The sequence below is a fragment of the Spodoptera frugiperda genome, chromosome 7, assembly GCF_023101765.2.
Source record: "Spodoptera frugiperda isolate SF20-4 chromosome 7, AGI-APGP_CSIRO_Sfru_2.0, whole genome shotgun sequence".
Classification (NCBI taxonomy): domain Eukaryota; kingdom Metazoa; phylum Arthropoda; class Insecta; order Lepidoptera; family Noctuidae; genus Spodoptera; species Spodoptera frugiperda.
In genome coordinates, this window is record NC_064218.1 from 3380555 (window position 1) to 3395548 (window position 14994).

General features: G+C 39.0%; 1 protein-coding gene across 1 annotated transcript in view; it reads right to left on the reverse strand.

The window, feature by feature from the left end:
- LOC118265942 (sodium channel protein 60E) overlaps nucleotides 1-14994 on the reverse strand; it is a 197599-nt gene that overhangs the window by 10947 nt on the left and 171658 nt on the right. Inside the window, 10 exon segments of the mRNA XM_050694994.1 lie at nucleotides 8068-8312; nucleotides 8554-8825; nucleotides 9300-9531; nucleotides 9759-9952; nucleotides 10145-10315; nucleotides 10459-10673; nucleotides 11279-11413; nucleotides 12525-12672; nucleotides 12761-13077; nucleotides 13867-13994. Of these exon segments, the coding sequence (XP_050550951.1) occupies nucleotides 8068-8312; nucleotides 8554-8825; nucleotides 9300-9531; nucleotides 9759-9952; nucleotides 10145-10315; nucleotides 10459-10673; nucleotides 11279-11413; nucleotides 12525-12672; nucleotides 12761-13077; nucleotides 13867-13994 (2057 nt within the window).

Genomic DNA, 14994 nt, shown 5'->3' on the forward strand with positions numbered 1-14994 from the left:
AAAAGTCTTTTCCAACATTCTGAATTCTTACTGGCTCAAATGTCTATGTTCTATCTATTAACACATGTTTTATTATGTCTAGAGATATCATATAAATTAGGAAGTACTCGTATGTAGGGGTTTTCTCAATATTACAGTAAATATTATGTCAAGCATATTTTCCCTTAAATAATATGGCAACATACTTATACATAATACATAACAATATGCCGTCCATTTTAATGGTCATAGAACTAATAATTTGCAAAAATGTTTTCTTAATCTCTAATAATTTTCAACAATAATATGGCATGTGAACTGTATTCATTAATTCAGAAGCCTAAACTACTCTGTTGATGTCTTTACAACCATTTCTTGCAGTCTGTACACAAAATAAGCATAACACAACAATATAACGTTCAGATATTGTTTTTTTAGGTTCGTGTAAAGCATCATATCAATCATTATACAGAAATATTTAGATATTGCAATTTATATTACAATTTCATTTTAGACGCATAAGAAAGTAAATCACACCAGAATTTATATTCCTTTACTCTTAAAGCGGCAATAGTAATGTTAAAATAGCGCTGTTGTAACGGTGTTCCTCAGGGTAGTGTTTTAGGCCCACTTTTTTGTGTCGTATTTTTTTACAGAAACATTACTATTGAAATAAATTCGCTTGTATTTTGCTTATCTTTTGTACAGACTGGTTTAATAGGCTTCTTTACAATTCTATTGACACGGTGACATCAGTCATTCTCCTCATATACAACACTATTTACAATAACACAATATAAACATGACACACTTGGTCTCAAATAGCGAACTACTTAAATCATAATATTAATTTTAATAAAACAAACTGCTGTCTTACCGAACTCTGGTTCGTAGAAGGCGGATAAGGCAACATCTACAGTAAAATCGAATTCTACATCTCTTAAAGTTAAGATAATTTGATTAATACGTATTTTAATGATTTAAAAAATATCACAAAATTGTTTGAAGTAATTATTTCAAAGTAGTAAACCTTAATAACATGCTATGCTTAGATTCGATTTTTAATTAGTTTTGGCATAGACTTCCGATTTCTATGTATTATTATTGTGTTTATACGTATTTTTCTAGGCACATTTTTGGTTCTCTACGTCTATAATTGAATAAGGTAATTGTTATGAATCTGTTTAAATCCTAGCTTTCTACGATCCAGAGATATCGGATTCAGCAACATTACTCTATTAAAGCGTCTAAAAACGAATGTTACCTACCGGCGTGTAATGCAACTTGCGTGGCGCGTCCGAGCGCAGTCAGTATCGTAAAGCTTTATTGAATTCGACGAGATACTAATGAAAACTTTATTGTAACGACTCTGGAAGTTTCAGGTTATTACTGTATTAACTATTTATTAATTATTAATTGTTGAGATAAATGGGCGCATTTCAAGTTCTACCCGTAAATAACAAAGTTACATCTCTCGTGTCTAAAGATTACTAGGTTTAGGGAAACGAGGTCATCTATCTCAACGTATCCACCATAATGACATCCGCGAACGGGGCTAATTAAAATTTAAAAATCACAATTTTCGCCGGAACACTGCCGGATGGAAAGTCAATCGGGGCCGTTCGATGGGGGAACGTCCGGGGGAGGAGCTCGGGGCTCGAGCTCGGGAGTTGGAGATCAGCGGGGGCGCTCGTCCGACTCTCGGTGCACCAGCACACGCACCTGGGTAGGCGGGGGCGCGGGGGGCGCGGTCGGGGTGAGTGGCGCGGGGGGCGCGGTCGTGGCCACCGGGGCCGCGTCAGGGGACGCCTCCGTCACAAGGATGCTGACCTCGCTGTTGGCGTGCGGCGACGGAGTGCGCGCGCGCGCCGGCGGTGTCACGCGACGCATGGAGCTGCGCCGCGAGCTCAGCCGAAGGGAACCTGTGCACACAACACTACATAGTACCAACACATCTAAAGACTAAACATCCTATCGTTGATCTGATGTGTCTTCGCTTGTAGTGCCCGATTGCAGTGGTGAAGCAATCTATGTATCTAGTTTCTAAACTTGACCTAAATTCAAACAGAGCAGATATTATAACTGACATAAAATTGGTCTTCTTTTAATTAATTTGGTACGTAATTATGAATTGTACCTGTATTTGTAAATCTGCACGGTGTGAAAGAAGAAAAATACAAGTTAGGACTTATGCTTAGCCGTGTCAGGCCTGATTAAAGTAGCCATCTAACAATGATGATGACTGAATGTTCATTTTTGTGTCCTATAGTGAAATCTGTGCGACCCAAGGTGTGTCACCATTGCCATATAGACATGAGACTTTAAAATAATAACAGTTTTGTACTTACGGACTCCTGAGAAGCATTAAAAGTGAAGGAATAATTGTAAAGGGAACAAACTACTGAGACTTACACACTACAATGTCCATGCTAACATTCACTTACATATAAATAGCTACAGAAGCGACAACTCTGGGGTACCTACTACTAAAGCATGCAAAGCTCACACTCTATCCTTGTTACTTTAAAACGGGCATTGTTCTTAGGTATGCTTGTTAGACACGCCATCTAAAAACTGAGAAATAAGGTGTAATGTAAACTCATTTCCATGTTTATGTTTATTCTGATGACTTTATTTTAAAAGCCAGAATTAATGTTTCAATTATTCGTTTTTAATTTTGTTATTTAATTGTTACCTAAGAATATAACGACCGAGTGGTTGGCTTTGGCTATGTCTTGACAAGACAAACATTACTTCCAAAGGACAGGCACACAAGACAAATGGAAAACAAACAATTACTTAAAAATGACTAAATAATTTAAACATAAGAACACTTTCCGAGTCTTTACTAAAGGAGGAGAGTAAGAAAAATGTAAGACTTGTGACTAACCACTCAGTGCTAGCCAAGTCTTTGTTGAGCATCGCATTGTGGCGGGAACTGCAGTCATTATTTGTAATTAGGTACACGCGGTACATGTTCCCGCAACACAACGCGGTGCTCAGCCAGGACAGAGGGTAATCGAATGCATCTATCTCTAAACCTACTGAGGAAGAGACACGGAAAGCAAAACATTACATATGAACCTGCTCGTTTCGGGCCGGTCTCTTCGTCCATGGCGTCCTGATGCCGCAGGAAGATTGGCAATCCGTAGGCCGAGCGCCTTCGAGGCGGCGCTGACTCAGAACCACTCGGCTGTACCACGACAAATATTACTAGCTTTAAAAATAGAGAAGAGAACCGCCATATCTGCACTGGCACCACCGTCTCACTCACCGGTCACAACATTATGTATGGCGTACATAATTACTGAAAGCACTATAAAAGTGGCGAAGAGAAGCTGTAGAGAGATATCGTTGACTATTTTTGGAAGAAAATATGCTTAACTACCTAGTTACAGACAGATTTAAGTAATAAGAGATAAAATAAATTCAACAAATGACTAATCCAATTTACCTAGTTACTCTAGAATAATCTGTAAAACGATTGTCTACACAGGCATATAATTTGTTGTATCCCTAATTCAACGTTATTTTTATAAAATAAATGTGGATGCCCAATTGTGTAAGATTGACTGTTGTATAGTTTGGTTATAGTTGTGTTAGATGGTTGGTACTGACTTGTTCCCCGGGCGCGGCCCCCGGCAGCAGTAGCAGCGGCAGGTTGAGCCAGGCGCCGCCCAGCTCGCTGATGTCGGACGCGTCGGACGCTCGCGACGACTTGCGACTAGACGCGTGCGAACCGCGCCGGACGTGCAGCAGAGCACTCAGTCGCCCGCCCCAACCCCCGCCAGGTGACCACTTCGTACTCTCTTCTTCTTGTGAGGGGCTGCGATTTTTTCGTCTGGAATTTTTTAATAAGCACCATTAGCTACTTTCCGAAAATACAACTTAAATATTTAGACAGTTTTGGCACCATTGTGAAAAAATGTGTCAATCTATTACGATGTGAGCTACTTAAGTCATAAGATCAACTTACTTTACGTAATCTCTCCACGCCCGTTGGATAGTCCGGGCTGCCTTGTCCTCTCTCTTCCATATCCTCGTCGAGGAAACGATTTCCAGCTCTTTCCTCGTAGGGAACTGCTTCTTGAACTTGATATCCATCTGTTCTTGAAGCTGCCTGAACGTATCAGTCTCTTCGACATGCCCCAATACATGCTTAACAAGGGCATGGAGTATATCTAAACAGTGAATCTTATTGCCTTTAGCTATCGGCAGATTAAAACTGACTAAAGCCACTGTATTAGGTTTTGAGATGCCTAGCGGAGGGTCTAAGGAAGCTATAAAGTCTGATAGTTGAGCGAAACTTATGAATTGAGTTGCGTGCGGGTCGTATCTGGAAAGGAAAACATTTATTTTAGCTATCGTGCGAAAGTCGTTAATAAAATAAATACATATATCTTGTTAGTCCAATTACAGTGGATTCGGAACGTAAGTAGCTAGAATAGAATAACACAAGAGCAATTATTGTATTCTCTATCTACGGATTATGCGGTTAATGCCAAGCAATAATTGTTTGAGTAACTTTTAATGTGTTTAACTGAAGCTCAGGGGATCAAGACAGATTGCAAGATTTACGAGCTTCTCTTTACGACGTCATTTGTGTTTAAAGTATCCGTTCGGAACTGTCGTAATTGTAAATAGCTCTAATAACTCTAAGTGGTGCCTATTGGTTACAAACAGGTTAATTGTAAGTGGGTAGCCAAGATTTATTGAGCGAAGTTTACGACGCGTCGTCAGGTGGTTAGGCCACGAAGATTTTGGTTTAGTTAATAGACTTACTTTGACCACCGTATATAGAACATCTCCAGATCATCTTCAACGATTCCAATCTCTTCCTCTTGATGCGCCTGATTGAAATTCTCGAGGATGATGGCGATGTACATGTTGATGACGATCATGTAACTGATGATGATGAACGAAGTGAAGTACGTGATGGCTAGGAGCGGGCTCCCACAGTTGCCATTCTGGCCGGGATGTTCGCCTAACTCGCATTCAGGGGGCTGAATCATGAGTGATTCTAACACGTCGTTCCAGCCGGCTGATGTCATTAAACTGGAAAGTGGAGAGATGAGACAAGTTATTAAAATTAAGAAGAAATCAATGGCTTAAGATGATGAGAAACATTTTAAAACCAACTTACCGAAAAAGCAACTGCATACTTCTCCCGAAAGTTTGAAAGTTGACGATGTCGTTGAGCGCTCCTTGCTCCTTGACGTGTCCGAAGACGGACATGCCGATGATGGCGTAGATGAAGGTGATGAGAGCTAGTAACGCGCCGATGTTGAATAGCGCGGGCAGCGATACTACTAGCGCGAACAGTAGTTTTCTAATGCCCTTAGCGGCCTGGAAAATTTCAACGAACATAGATCAAATAACTTGTCATATAAAGGTCTAAAAATTTGGTCTGTAAAATGTGTGCTTGATGGAAGGTACTAACTTTAATCAGTCTTAAAATTCTCCCTATCCTGAACACTCGGACGACTCGTAGCAAGGTTGGCGAGATCGGAAGGTCGATCATGATGTCCTCCATCAAGATGCCCAGGATCGACGCCAGCACCAGCAGGAAATCGAACACGTTCCATGGTACCGTGAAGTAGTGATACCGAAGACCTACTATTTTTACTATCGCTTCTGTAAAGTGTACACATCGGGTAAGAGGCATAAGATCTAGAAAGAAGACCTAAGAGTAACAGTGCTAACCCTTTTTTAAATTGGGATATCATTTTTGTATCGATGAAACACTAAACTTAACAGATTTGCTGTATGTGATGATTAATTGATTATAGTTTTATAAAAGGGGTTTAGCACTGTTTAAAATAGGAAAAAAGTGTCATACCTAAACCAAACACAGTCGTGAAAAACGCATTACTAACTTCTAATATAAAGAAAACGGAATGCGGTTGATCATAATGTTCTATGCCCATAGTGAGCATATTTAGGAATATTAAAACGAAAATTGCGATCTCAAATCTTCTAGAATTCGAGAGATCGTAGAACATCGCTAAGAACTGATTCCTTGGCCTCTTTATTACTTTCTGGGGCTTTTTTCTACCAAGTTTCTTCATTGCTGTATAGTAATGCTTTTGACTCTCGGTAAGGAACATTTCTAAAACTCCGCCTTCGTACTGAAATTAAATTATTGGCATTAGGACTCGGTACAACCGGTGTGTTGGACAATGTTTAGTATACCCACTTACCTTCTTCTTGAGCATATTAAAGTTATCTATAATTACTCCTATGAACAGATTAAGGGTGAAGAATGAACCGCAAACGATGAATATGACAAAATAAATATAAGCATAGATGTTAGCTTCTCTCGCTGGCTGCAGATCAACTCCTCGTGCGTCCACAGCATCGGCCATCACTTCCATCCAACCTTCGAACGTGGCCACTTGAAATAATGCCAGGTAGGCGATCCCCACGTGGTCGAATGATATCTTCGAATTAATCCAAGTGAAGTTATTGTAATAACACTCCCATTTATCGTTCACTATCTGAAATCGGACGAACAACTTTAAAACCTGTATAGAATAAAACATATAAGTATCATTTATTGTTAGTATGTTCACTTGCCTCTAACGGTAGTAATTCGCCTTCATCATCAACGCACTTATAAAATTTTCCACCAAAAAACTGAACACCCATGATAGAAAATATTAACCAGAACACTAAACACACTAACAATACGTTGAAGATACTGGGTATCGCATACATTAACGCGTTCACCACGATACGCATCCCCTGCCATCGCGATATTGCTCGCAATGGCCTCAACGCACGTAAAGTTCTTAACGACCTTAACACTTTTAAGTTTTCGTTTTCTTCTATTAACAAACTGAATACTGAAACCTGAAAGCGATATACAAGCATTAAAAAGAAGTTCAAAGCGAAGTATTACATTTGAAAGGAATAATACTCACAAATACTATAGTAAAATCTAATAGAGTCCAGAAACTGGTGAAATATCTGAAGAACCCCAACGCGATCCACTTGAGAAACATCTCGATGATGAAGATCATACAGAACCCCAAGTTGGTCCAGTACAGAATTTTCTTCAACGGCTTGTTTTTCTCGAGGTGAATGTCTTCGAAGCAGAGCGTGATGCTTGATGCAAAGATGAGCACCAAAACGAACCACTCGAAGGCTGGAGTGTCTACATACCGCAGGATATAGGTCCGGAGAAACATCCAACGCTGACCCAAGTTGGTTTCAATACATGCATCCCAACAAGTACTCCTAAAAGGACAGCGTTTTTGCATTCATTCGGATCACAAGCATCTACTATAACCCTCTACCTACCTAGGCTTCTGGTAAATACGTACGGAGAGTTGACATTCTAATTCCCATCCCTGGAACCTTTTTTATTGTTTCCTTGGTTCCGAATTTTATGGGGTTAGTAGGATTAATGTGGGAAAGCAATGGTCATAGCGATAAAGTTAGATGTAGATACATTACTTGATGATAGTTACATTACCAACTGGATGCAATATTAGGTTTTTAGAAGTGCAAAAGGTTTCAATAGATACATTACAAAACTCGTAAAGGGCATGATCAAGATCAATGTCAAAAGGAAGAAGAGATTATTAGAAAAATTGGTTAATTATAAGACCTGACTAACTACCAAACTCCTAATATAGAAATGGAAGCGAATATGGCAATGAGCATCGAGACATTCTTGAATGAATACATACGCATCGTAACATTGGCGAGGGAAACAATTTTCGGGTACTTTCGGCTCTTTCTGTTTCCCAAATCCGGGGAAGTTTCCCATCGCATCAATATATTGACCCTGTGAGTTTTTTCTCCCACCTACGGTTAATTCATCTACATATGAGACTAAAGTTTGCCACGGACGCTTCATGTCTTCTTCATTGCTTCCTTTGACTGGTTCCTTACTTAAGTTGTTCGATGGTGGTAGTTCCCTGGGTTGCCGCTTCGGTTTTTCTGGCGTTGTCCTACTCGACAATTGGGCCATTTCATAATGTTCGTTCTCATCTAGAATTCATTTAAGTAGTTTAATTAAAGAGTTACTATTTTATTATTTCATGAAATATAGAAAAATCTTGTTTACATGGTTAATCTTACCTCTCGAATCAGATGGCTGCGTGTGATAACCAGAAGATACTTGGTTCAATAACCTTTGTACGGCAACTTGTTCTGTGGGCGATGTGTCTTCAAGATTTTCCTTGGAATCTTCCCTAATGCTAGTGATTTTATGTTCGGCCGCCAAGTCACGCACGTCTTTTAAAGTTTCTTGACTGCCGTGGTTAAAGTTGTTGGTAGCTTGGTAAAGATGTGGGTACGCGAAGTCGGAACCCACTGATATTGGCCTGAAATATTTTACTTTACTTAGATAACTTGCTTGACTTGTGGAACGAGTTGGACATGTCGTTTTACTTCTACTTTGTATAACTAACTTTTAAGAGAGTCGGCAAAGCGTGTTTTGTTCCAAATGTTTGCTCATTTCAGTAGTTCAACATTTACTTTTGTCTTCAGAAAGTCTTACAAGTAGAGTTAAATTAGTTAGCTATAAGTTTTGTGAGTGTACAGGATTATTTATATCATACGTACCTATTTAATGCTTCTTGATAACTATGACTATAAATATTGTCGTGCGGGAACAGGATGGTCTCCTGTATGGATGCTGAGAACCTCTGCTCGCTCGGTATCGACGCCTTCTTCTCCTTTATAGCGCGTTGTTGTGTCATAAATTCGTTAACTAGCTCTTCTAACTTAGATTTTTTGTCAGTCTCTTTACTTCTCGATATAAGGAAACCTTTTTTTCTTACTATAGAACGTATTCTATCGAAACTTTTAGCTAATTTTGAATCTTCACCAACTTCCTGAAAGTTGATAATGGGTTTAGTAAGTGATTGTTTTAAGCTTTCCTTGTGTTAAAGTAAATAAGGTTTATTTTTGTATACATTAGTGAAGGTGTTATCTTGCAAATATCGGCTGTGTGGGTTGTTATTGTACCCATGCGTCGTACAGACGCCGTACTAATGAAGAATGGATAATGGCGCCGTCAGACGCCTACGCTGCACGCCCGCGCCCGCGTAAACGGCACACAGATAGGATCTTTAGGTATTGTGAAAGAGGTTCTAAAATAGATAGGTCTGCGTTGTTGTGAAAATATGATGAATATTTGATTTTAAAATATAGCGTGTTTACTTTACAAACATTTCATTTATCATTATGTTAACACTTATAATATAAAGTGCTGCATAAGTTTAAGGTTTTGCTGCTATGTGTGGGGCAACCAATACGCTACAGTGTGTTTTAAATACCAAATTTTACTTTTTTGAATCATTACTGACCTCCTTCTTATTCTTAAGTTCCTCACTATTGAAGCTGTTGAGCAGCAAGGCAAGGAAGAGGTTGAGCACCATAAAGTTGCCCATAACGAGTGCGGGCAAGAATATGAAGAAGCAACTCTCTGCCCCTGTCTCCTGCTCCGCGCGCATACAGTCCCACAGAGGCTCGATCCACTCGCCGCAAAGTATCCGGAATATCATCATGAACGAGTGGAAGAAGTCGTTGAAGTTCCACCTTCAGTCGTCGATGAGTCAGGGTTGTTGGTTAATAACATTGAGACAGAAAACGAAACAAATAAAAATATGGAACACACAATTACATGCGATGGAGTTTTAAGGAAATCAACGAGAACATTTCTATTACTACACATAAGAGAATCAATCAAATAAAACAACACGTAGTTACAAGAATAACTTTGAGAGTAAAACTTTGAACATGTGCCAACATTTGTGATAGTTTACCTGGGTACAGGATCCGGGTCGAACTTATCCGGCGTGTAGGACTTGGAGAATAGCTGCATACCGATCACAGCAAATATGTATATAACTATCACTAACACGAACGTCAAATTACCAAGAGCACCGATTGTCGATATTATAATACTCAATAACACTTTCATTGTAGTCCATGATTGAGCTAATTTTAACACTCGTAACTGTGAAAGAATTACAGGACAATTAGACTCACATTTTATTTTGTAAAATGTGTTTAACCACCGTACTCAGAGTCATTTAATGGTTACTTAACTCAGTCCTTAGCAATTGTTTTCGGAACAAAATTGTTACTAAGGAATAGTTTAAGTAATCAATAAATGTATCTGAGTACGGCAGTAAGTAGTGGAACTTACCAAACGAAGACCTCGCAATACAGATAGGCCATCGACGAGCTCGAATATTAGATCTAGAAGGCTTGCTGAGACTATAATCAAGTCGAATATGTTCCAGCCGCACGCAAAGAAGTCTTTACTCATCGCCATCACTTTCATTATACATTCCAATGTAAATATCGACGTGAACACCTAAAAGAAAATTTGGTTTTAACAAGAGTTATTTAATTGTCAAAAATCTAATCAAAAATGAGATAGAATTAGGTAAGATATGCTAATTTTAAGGTTTATCCACATAACAGATAGCAATTGTAAGTAAAAGTTTGATTAGGTACCTTATTTCCTATATCTAAGGCCGATCTAACGTTCTCACTCATCCCATGATGCTCCAGTGCAAGGAACAGTGTGTTAAGGACAATACAAGTTGTAATGAACAACTCAAACAAAGGATCCTTCACAATCCCATACAAACAGTTCTGGAACTGCAGCCAACCTTCATAGTCTATACAGCAAGACACGCAACATTCACAGTTTCTATCCACGAGCTCATCTGCCAGAAATACCAACGTAATTAGAACAATACACTAACATCGACAACAACATCAAACAAATTTCACACAAATACGTCACGAACAGAAGAAAGAAAGAGTCGGAAGTAATAGATCAATTAAAACAAGCGAAAGCATAGTGAAGCAAATTCAAGTAACTTCAATGCAAAGCCTTCGTTTTAAAAATTAATCTATAACTTGTAAAAAAAAATATTACACAAATCATCATGCATTGTAAGCGAAGTTGTTCTAAGAAAATATGCAGGAAAATTGCATTAATATGCAAGGAAAACCAGCATGGTAGTACGAAAAATTTTGATTTGCCAATTTGTGTACAAACGGTGCGGTTACCGGTACAGTGGTTACACTGAAAGTCCGACAAAACACTGACATGAATTTAGATGTTTCCAAATACGAATCGCATAAAAGTTATGCACAAGTGTTCAAAGTATTTGTAAAAGTAATCTCATGTAATGTGGATCGACTTGAATGCGATTCTGGAGCTATGACAAGACGACAGCTAGTCAATCGCAGTCACCCTGCAGTCTTCCTGTGGGGAACAGGGGTGGACTGGGGGGTAGAAGCGTTTGCGTCTGTGTTTACTAACCTGTGAAGTAAGTGCAATTTTGCTCGTAATTGCCCATATGAGTTTTGTGCGTGGCTGCCAATAAACTGAGCTCATTAATTTTCGTCGTCTCCGCTTGCGGGAGGTCGGGCGCGCGCTTGTATGGCCAGTCCGCCCCTGACGATATTAATGAGGGTAGAAGCGAGATTGCAACCGTGTCGTATTAAAATGCCCAATGAAGTGTACCTCATTGAGAAGTGAAGCTACTGGTGAATGTAACCAATCATAGAAAACAAATATTCTATCTCTTAAATGAATGACAAAATTAAAATGAATCGAAATCGGAGAAATAGAATAGTTATTTCTATGAAATATTAGCAGTACCTAAAACTGTTTTAATTGCATAATGTAATTGCAGTATCTACAACTTTGGTAGCTTTTACGAAAGCAAATTGAAATATTTGATATATCACAGACAAAATTTATTCGCGAAGCTACCAAAGAATATTGATGTGAAACCGTTTCATAAGGAATTTGTGTTGCAGAGAGTATTCATTCATACAAGTTCTTTACCAAACGGTTCACGTATTCGAAGATTGTTCAAAAATCAAAGTGGAACCTTACATAATGCTTCTGAAATCCAAAGAAAATATCATCTGTTGCAAATGAGAGTTGAAACAGAGTGAATAGTTAGAATTTTTAGAAGAAAAAGTATTTAAAGACAAACTACCTAATAATTTAGAAACGTTAATTAAAATTAACCTGTACAATGTAATTCCAATTGAGAAAAGTAGAAAATTGCATAGAACGCAAGCATTCAAAGGTTGAATAGTCGAAATAATGGTCTCCTAAGTGACATAATTTGGACAAGAATTATTGAATATCATGCAGAATTATAGCCAATAAAACTTACGTCCGTAATCTAAATCTACAAAATTAATTTGGCAAGTTAATTGATTCCAATGATTGTACCGAACCCCTATAAAATGCATTCGTTGTCATAGTATTGTTAGCCCTTCGTGTTTGCAAAGCGTTCATTCGGATACATAGTGGCAGCATCGTTTAGTTTCAGTGTTATTTGTCTCGTGCTTTTCAGTGTTGAAGCCGTGCCAATAAATTGGATTAGGTTGTGTAGTGCCATCAAACTGCAATATTTATTTGATTGCCTTCCAATCCCTCAATCGCGGCCCACGTGCTACTTCCCGAACCTTATTCAATTTGATGCCAATACTGAACCCGAAAAGTTTTTAGGAAGTGAAATAGTGCTAATGTTCGAAATGGATTTTACCTAGCACGACGATCTGGTTGAGGTAGTCCGGGTTTAGCGGGTACTTGTCCTGTATGCTCTTTGTCGGCTTTTTTGGTTTCAGAGCAGGCTTCTCAATTTTTGTTGCGTGTGTGTGTTTCGATTCTTGCGTTTGGCTGTCTTGGGAAACCTGCAATATGGAAATTCATTCATGGAAAATGCTGAAGACATTTTAAATACTGAATTTAAGTTGCTTTCTTTGAAACAAGATGGCGTACCTGTTGAATTTGAGGCATGGGCATGGGCATCATCGGTGTGGGCATGGGGGTAGGCATGGGCATTGGCATCTGCATAGGCATTGGCATCTGCATGGGGGTCTGCATCGGCATTGGCATCGGTGTGGGGGGGTGGTTTGGCGGCGGTGGCAGTTGGGGAATCAGTAGGTGTCTCCTGGGGTGCGGATGTGGTGCTTGGTCGTCTGACGTATGCTCTCCATCGTCGTGGTCATCCACCACACCCGAGTCATCGAGGGAGGACTCCCTGTTGTTACTGTGGTCACTTAATTGACGACCCGCCGCACTGAGAGCACCTCGACCTGACAAAGATATTAGTTTATAGAAAAACGAATACAAAATATTTAGCTCTCCATTTCAGAATCTAAAATTTAGAATCTTCTTATATATTTGATACATTATAATAAGAGCACATAATATAATGTACTATAGAGCCGCCGAGAAAATGTTCATTCAATACGTTTCTGCTCGAGCGATATTCTATTAACATTTTCTGAGTTTTACTCGACAGCGAATCAATCTTTATGTCGTTGTATCGTCGAAATCATATTAATATACAAGCTTTTAGTTCGACGTGATGATAATGGTATACTCGTAGATATTGTTATTTATTTTCAGATTTTACATCTATAGGTACCTATATGTAACTCAAATAGATGTTTGAGTAGGTACTCTGATATTTTATTAAAGTAAATAGTTAATATAGTTACCTACACTATTGCATTTCAGGCAATATTGAATAGTGTTAATATTGATAATATAAAAGTAGTAAGGGTTACAGAAACTACAGAGTACCCTTAGTATGAGTTTGTTTTACGTTTAAAGTAATCGAAACGAGAGCGCGTTCGGCGGTCTGATTGGCCGGCTCGAATAAATCAACCAATCAGATTAGTTTAAACGTAAAGCAAACTCGTACTAAGGGTACAGGTAAAGCTTGACAACAGCAGTCTCAGGTCTCAGTACCTACTTAAGACGACAGGTCTTTGTTAGTCATTTTCAAACCCAGGTATAATGTTACAAGATTTTTCCTTTTAGTTGGGACTTCAATAATCCTCAGACCATTATAGTAGAAGTATAGAAAGGTGGTGTACCTAATGCATTGTCTGGGTGCAGGGTGTGGGGCGGGGGCGGGGGCTGCGGCGCCGGCAGCGGCGGGGGTGACGCGCTCGGGGTCACGGACCGCGAGCGAGACCGCGACCGGGACCGCTTGCACGCGTCACTGAAACAACGGACACACTGTTACTGCTGCACTGAACCATGGTGTTTCTACATATGGGTACTACACCTTCGTTATGTCTTCGACTGATTAATTCAATATGTAAGGTGCTTAATAGTAAGTACACGTACTCTGCCTTAATATTATGTGAAAATCCTTAAAAAAGATGTAACATGACTGTACTGTAATGTTTTATAATAAAATATGTTTTCTCCATTGAAATACTTATATCTTAAATCAGTAAGTTAATTAGCTTAAAACTAAAAATTTTATTCTATCAATTTAAAAAACCTAAAAGCACTTTCAACATAACTTAAGTACTACCGCCGCAATCAGAGTCGTTTAATGGTTACTTAATCCAGTTCTTAGGAATTGTTTTCTATACAAAATCAGTAGTAAGGAATCATTAAATATCTCTGAGTGCGGCAGTAAGTGTGCTTCTTATAAAAAAACCCTAAAATATTTCCTTCAAATAACCGTCTTAGAAAATTAGGAATTCATTGAATGTATCAATGACATCAATACGCGAACATACGTGGTAGCATGTTCAAAAATTTATAGCCTCTCAAGTTTCGCCGTTAATGGAAGCCGGGGCTTAGCGCGGCTACCGCTCGCTATGGTAAATGGTCCCGCGGCAAACAGCATTATCATGTAAATTCACGTGTTGACTCCGAGTTTTCCGGAATTGGGTCAAACAGGTGAGCCGCTTTCCAACGGAAATATGTATTGTGGATTGCGGGAACTACATTTGTCGTCGGCTCCTCTAGATTAATAGTTCGCTTTATTGTACTTGTATTGCGGGCTTCGTGCTAACCTAACCAATGGTATGGCCATTTACTTATGTTATATGTCACATAGATATATCTTTCTGTCGCCAAACGTACTTTGTATTCATAGAAATGGCTACAGAACAGAAACAGCACGAGACAAACTTGTGTTTGAAAACGTTAACTTGCTTTTTCAATTAACTAAATGAGAGTTGCGTCCAAGTGCTTTCAACTTT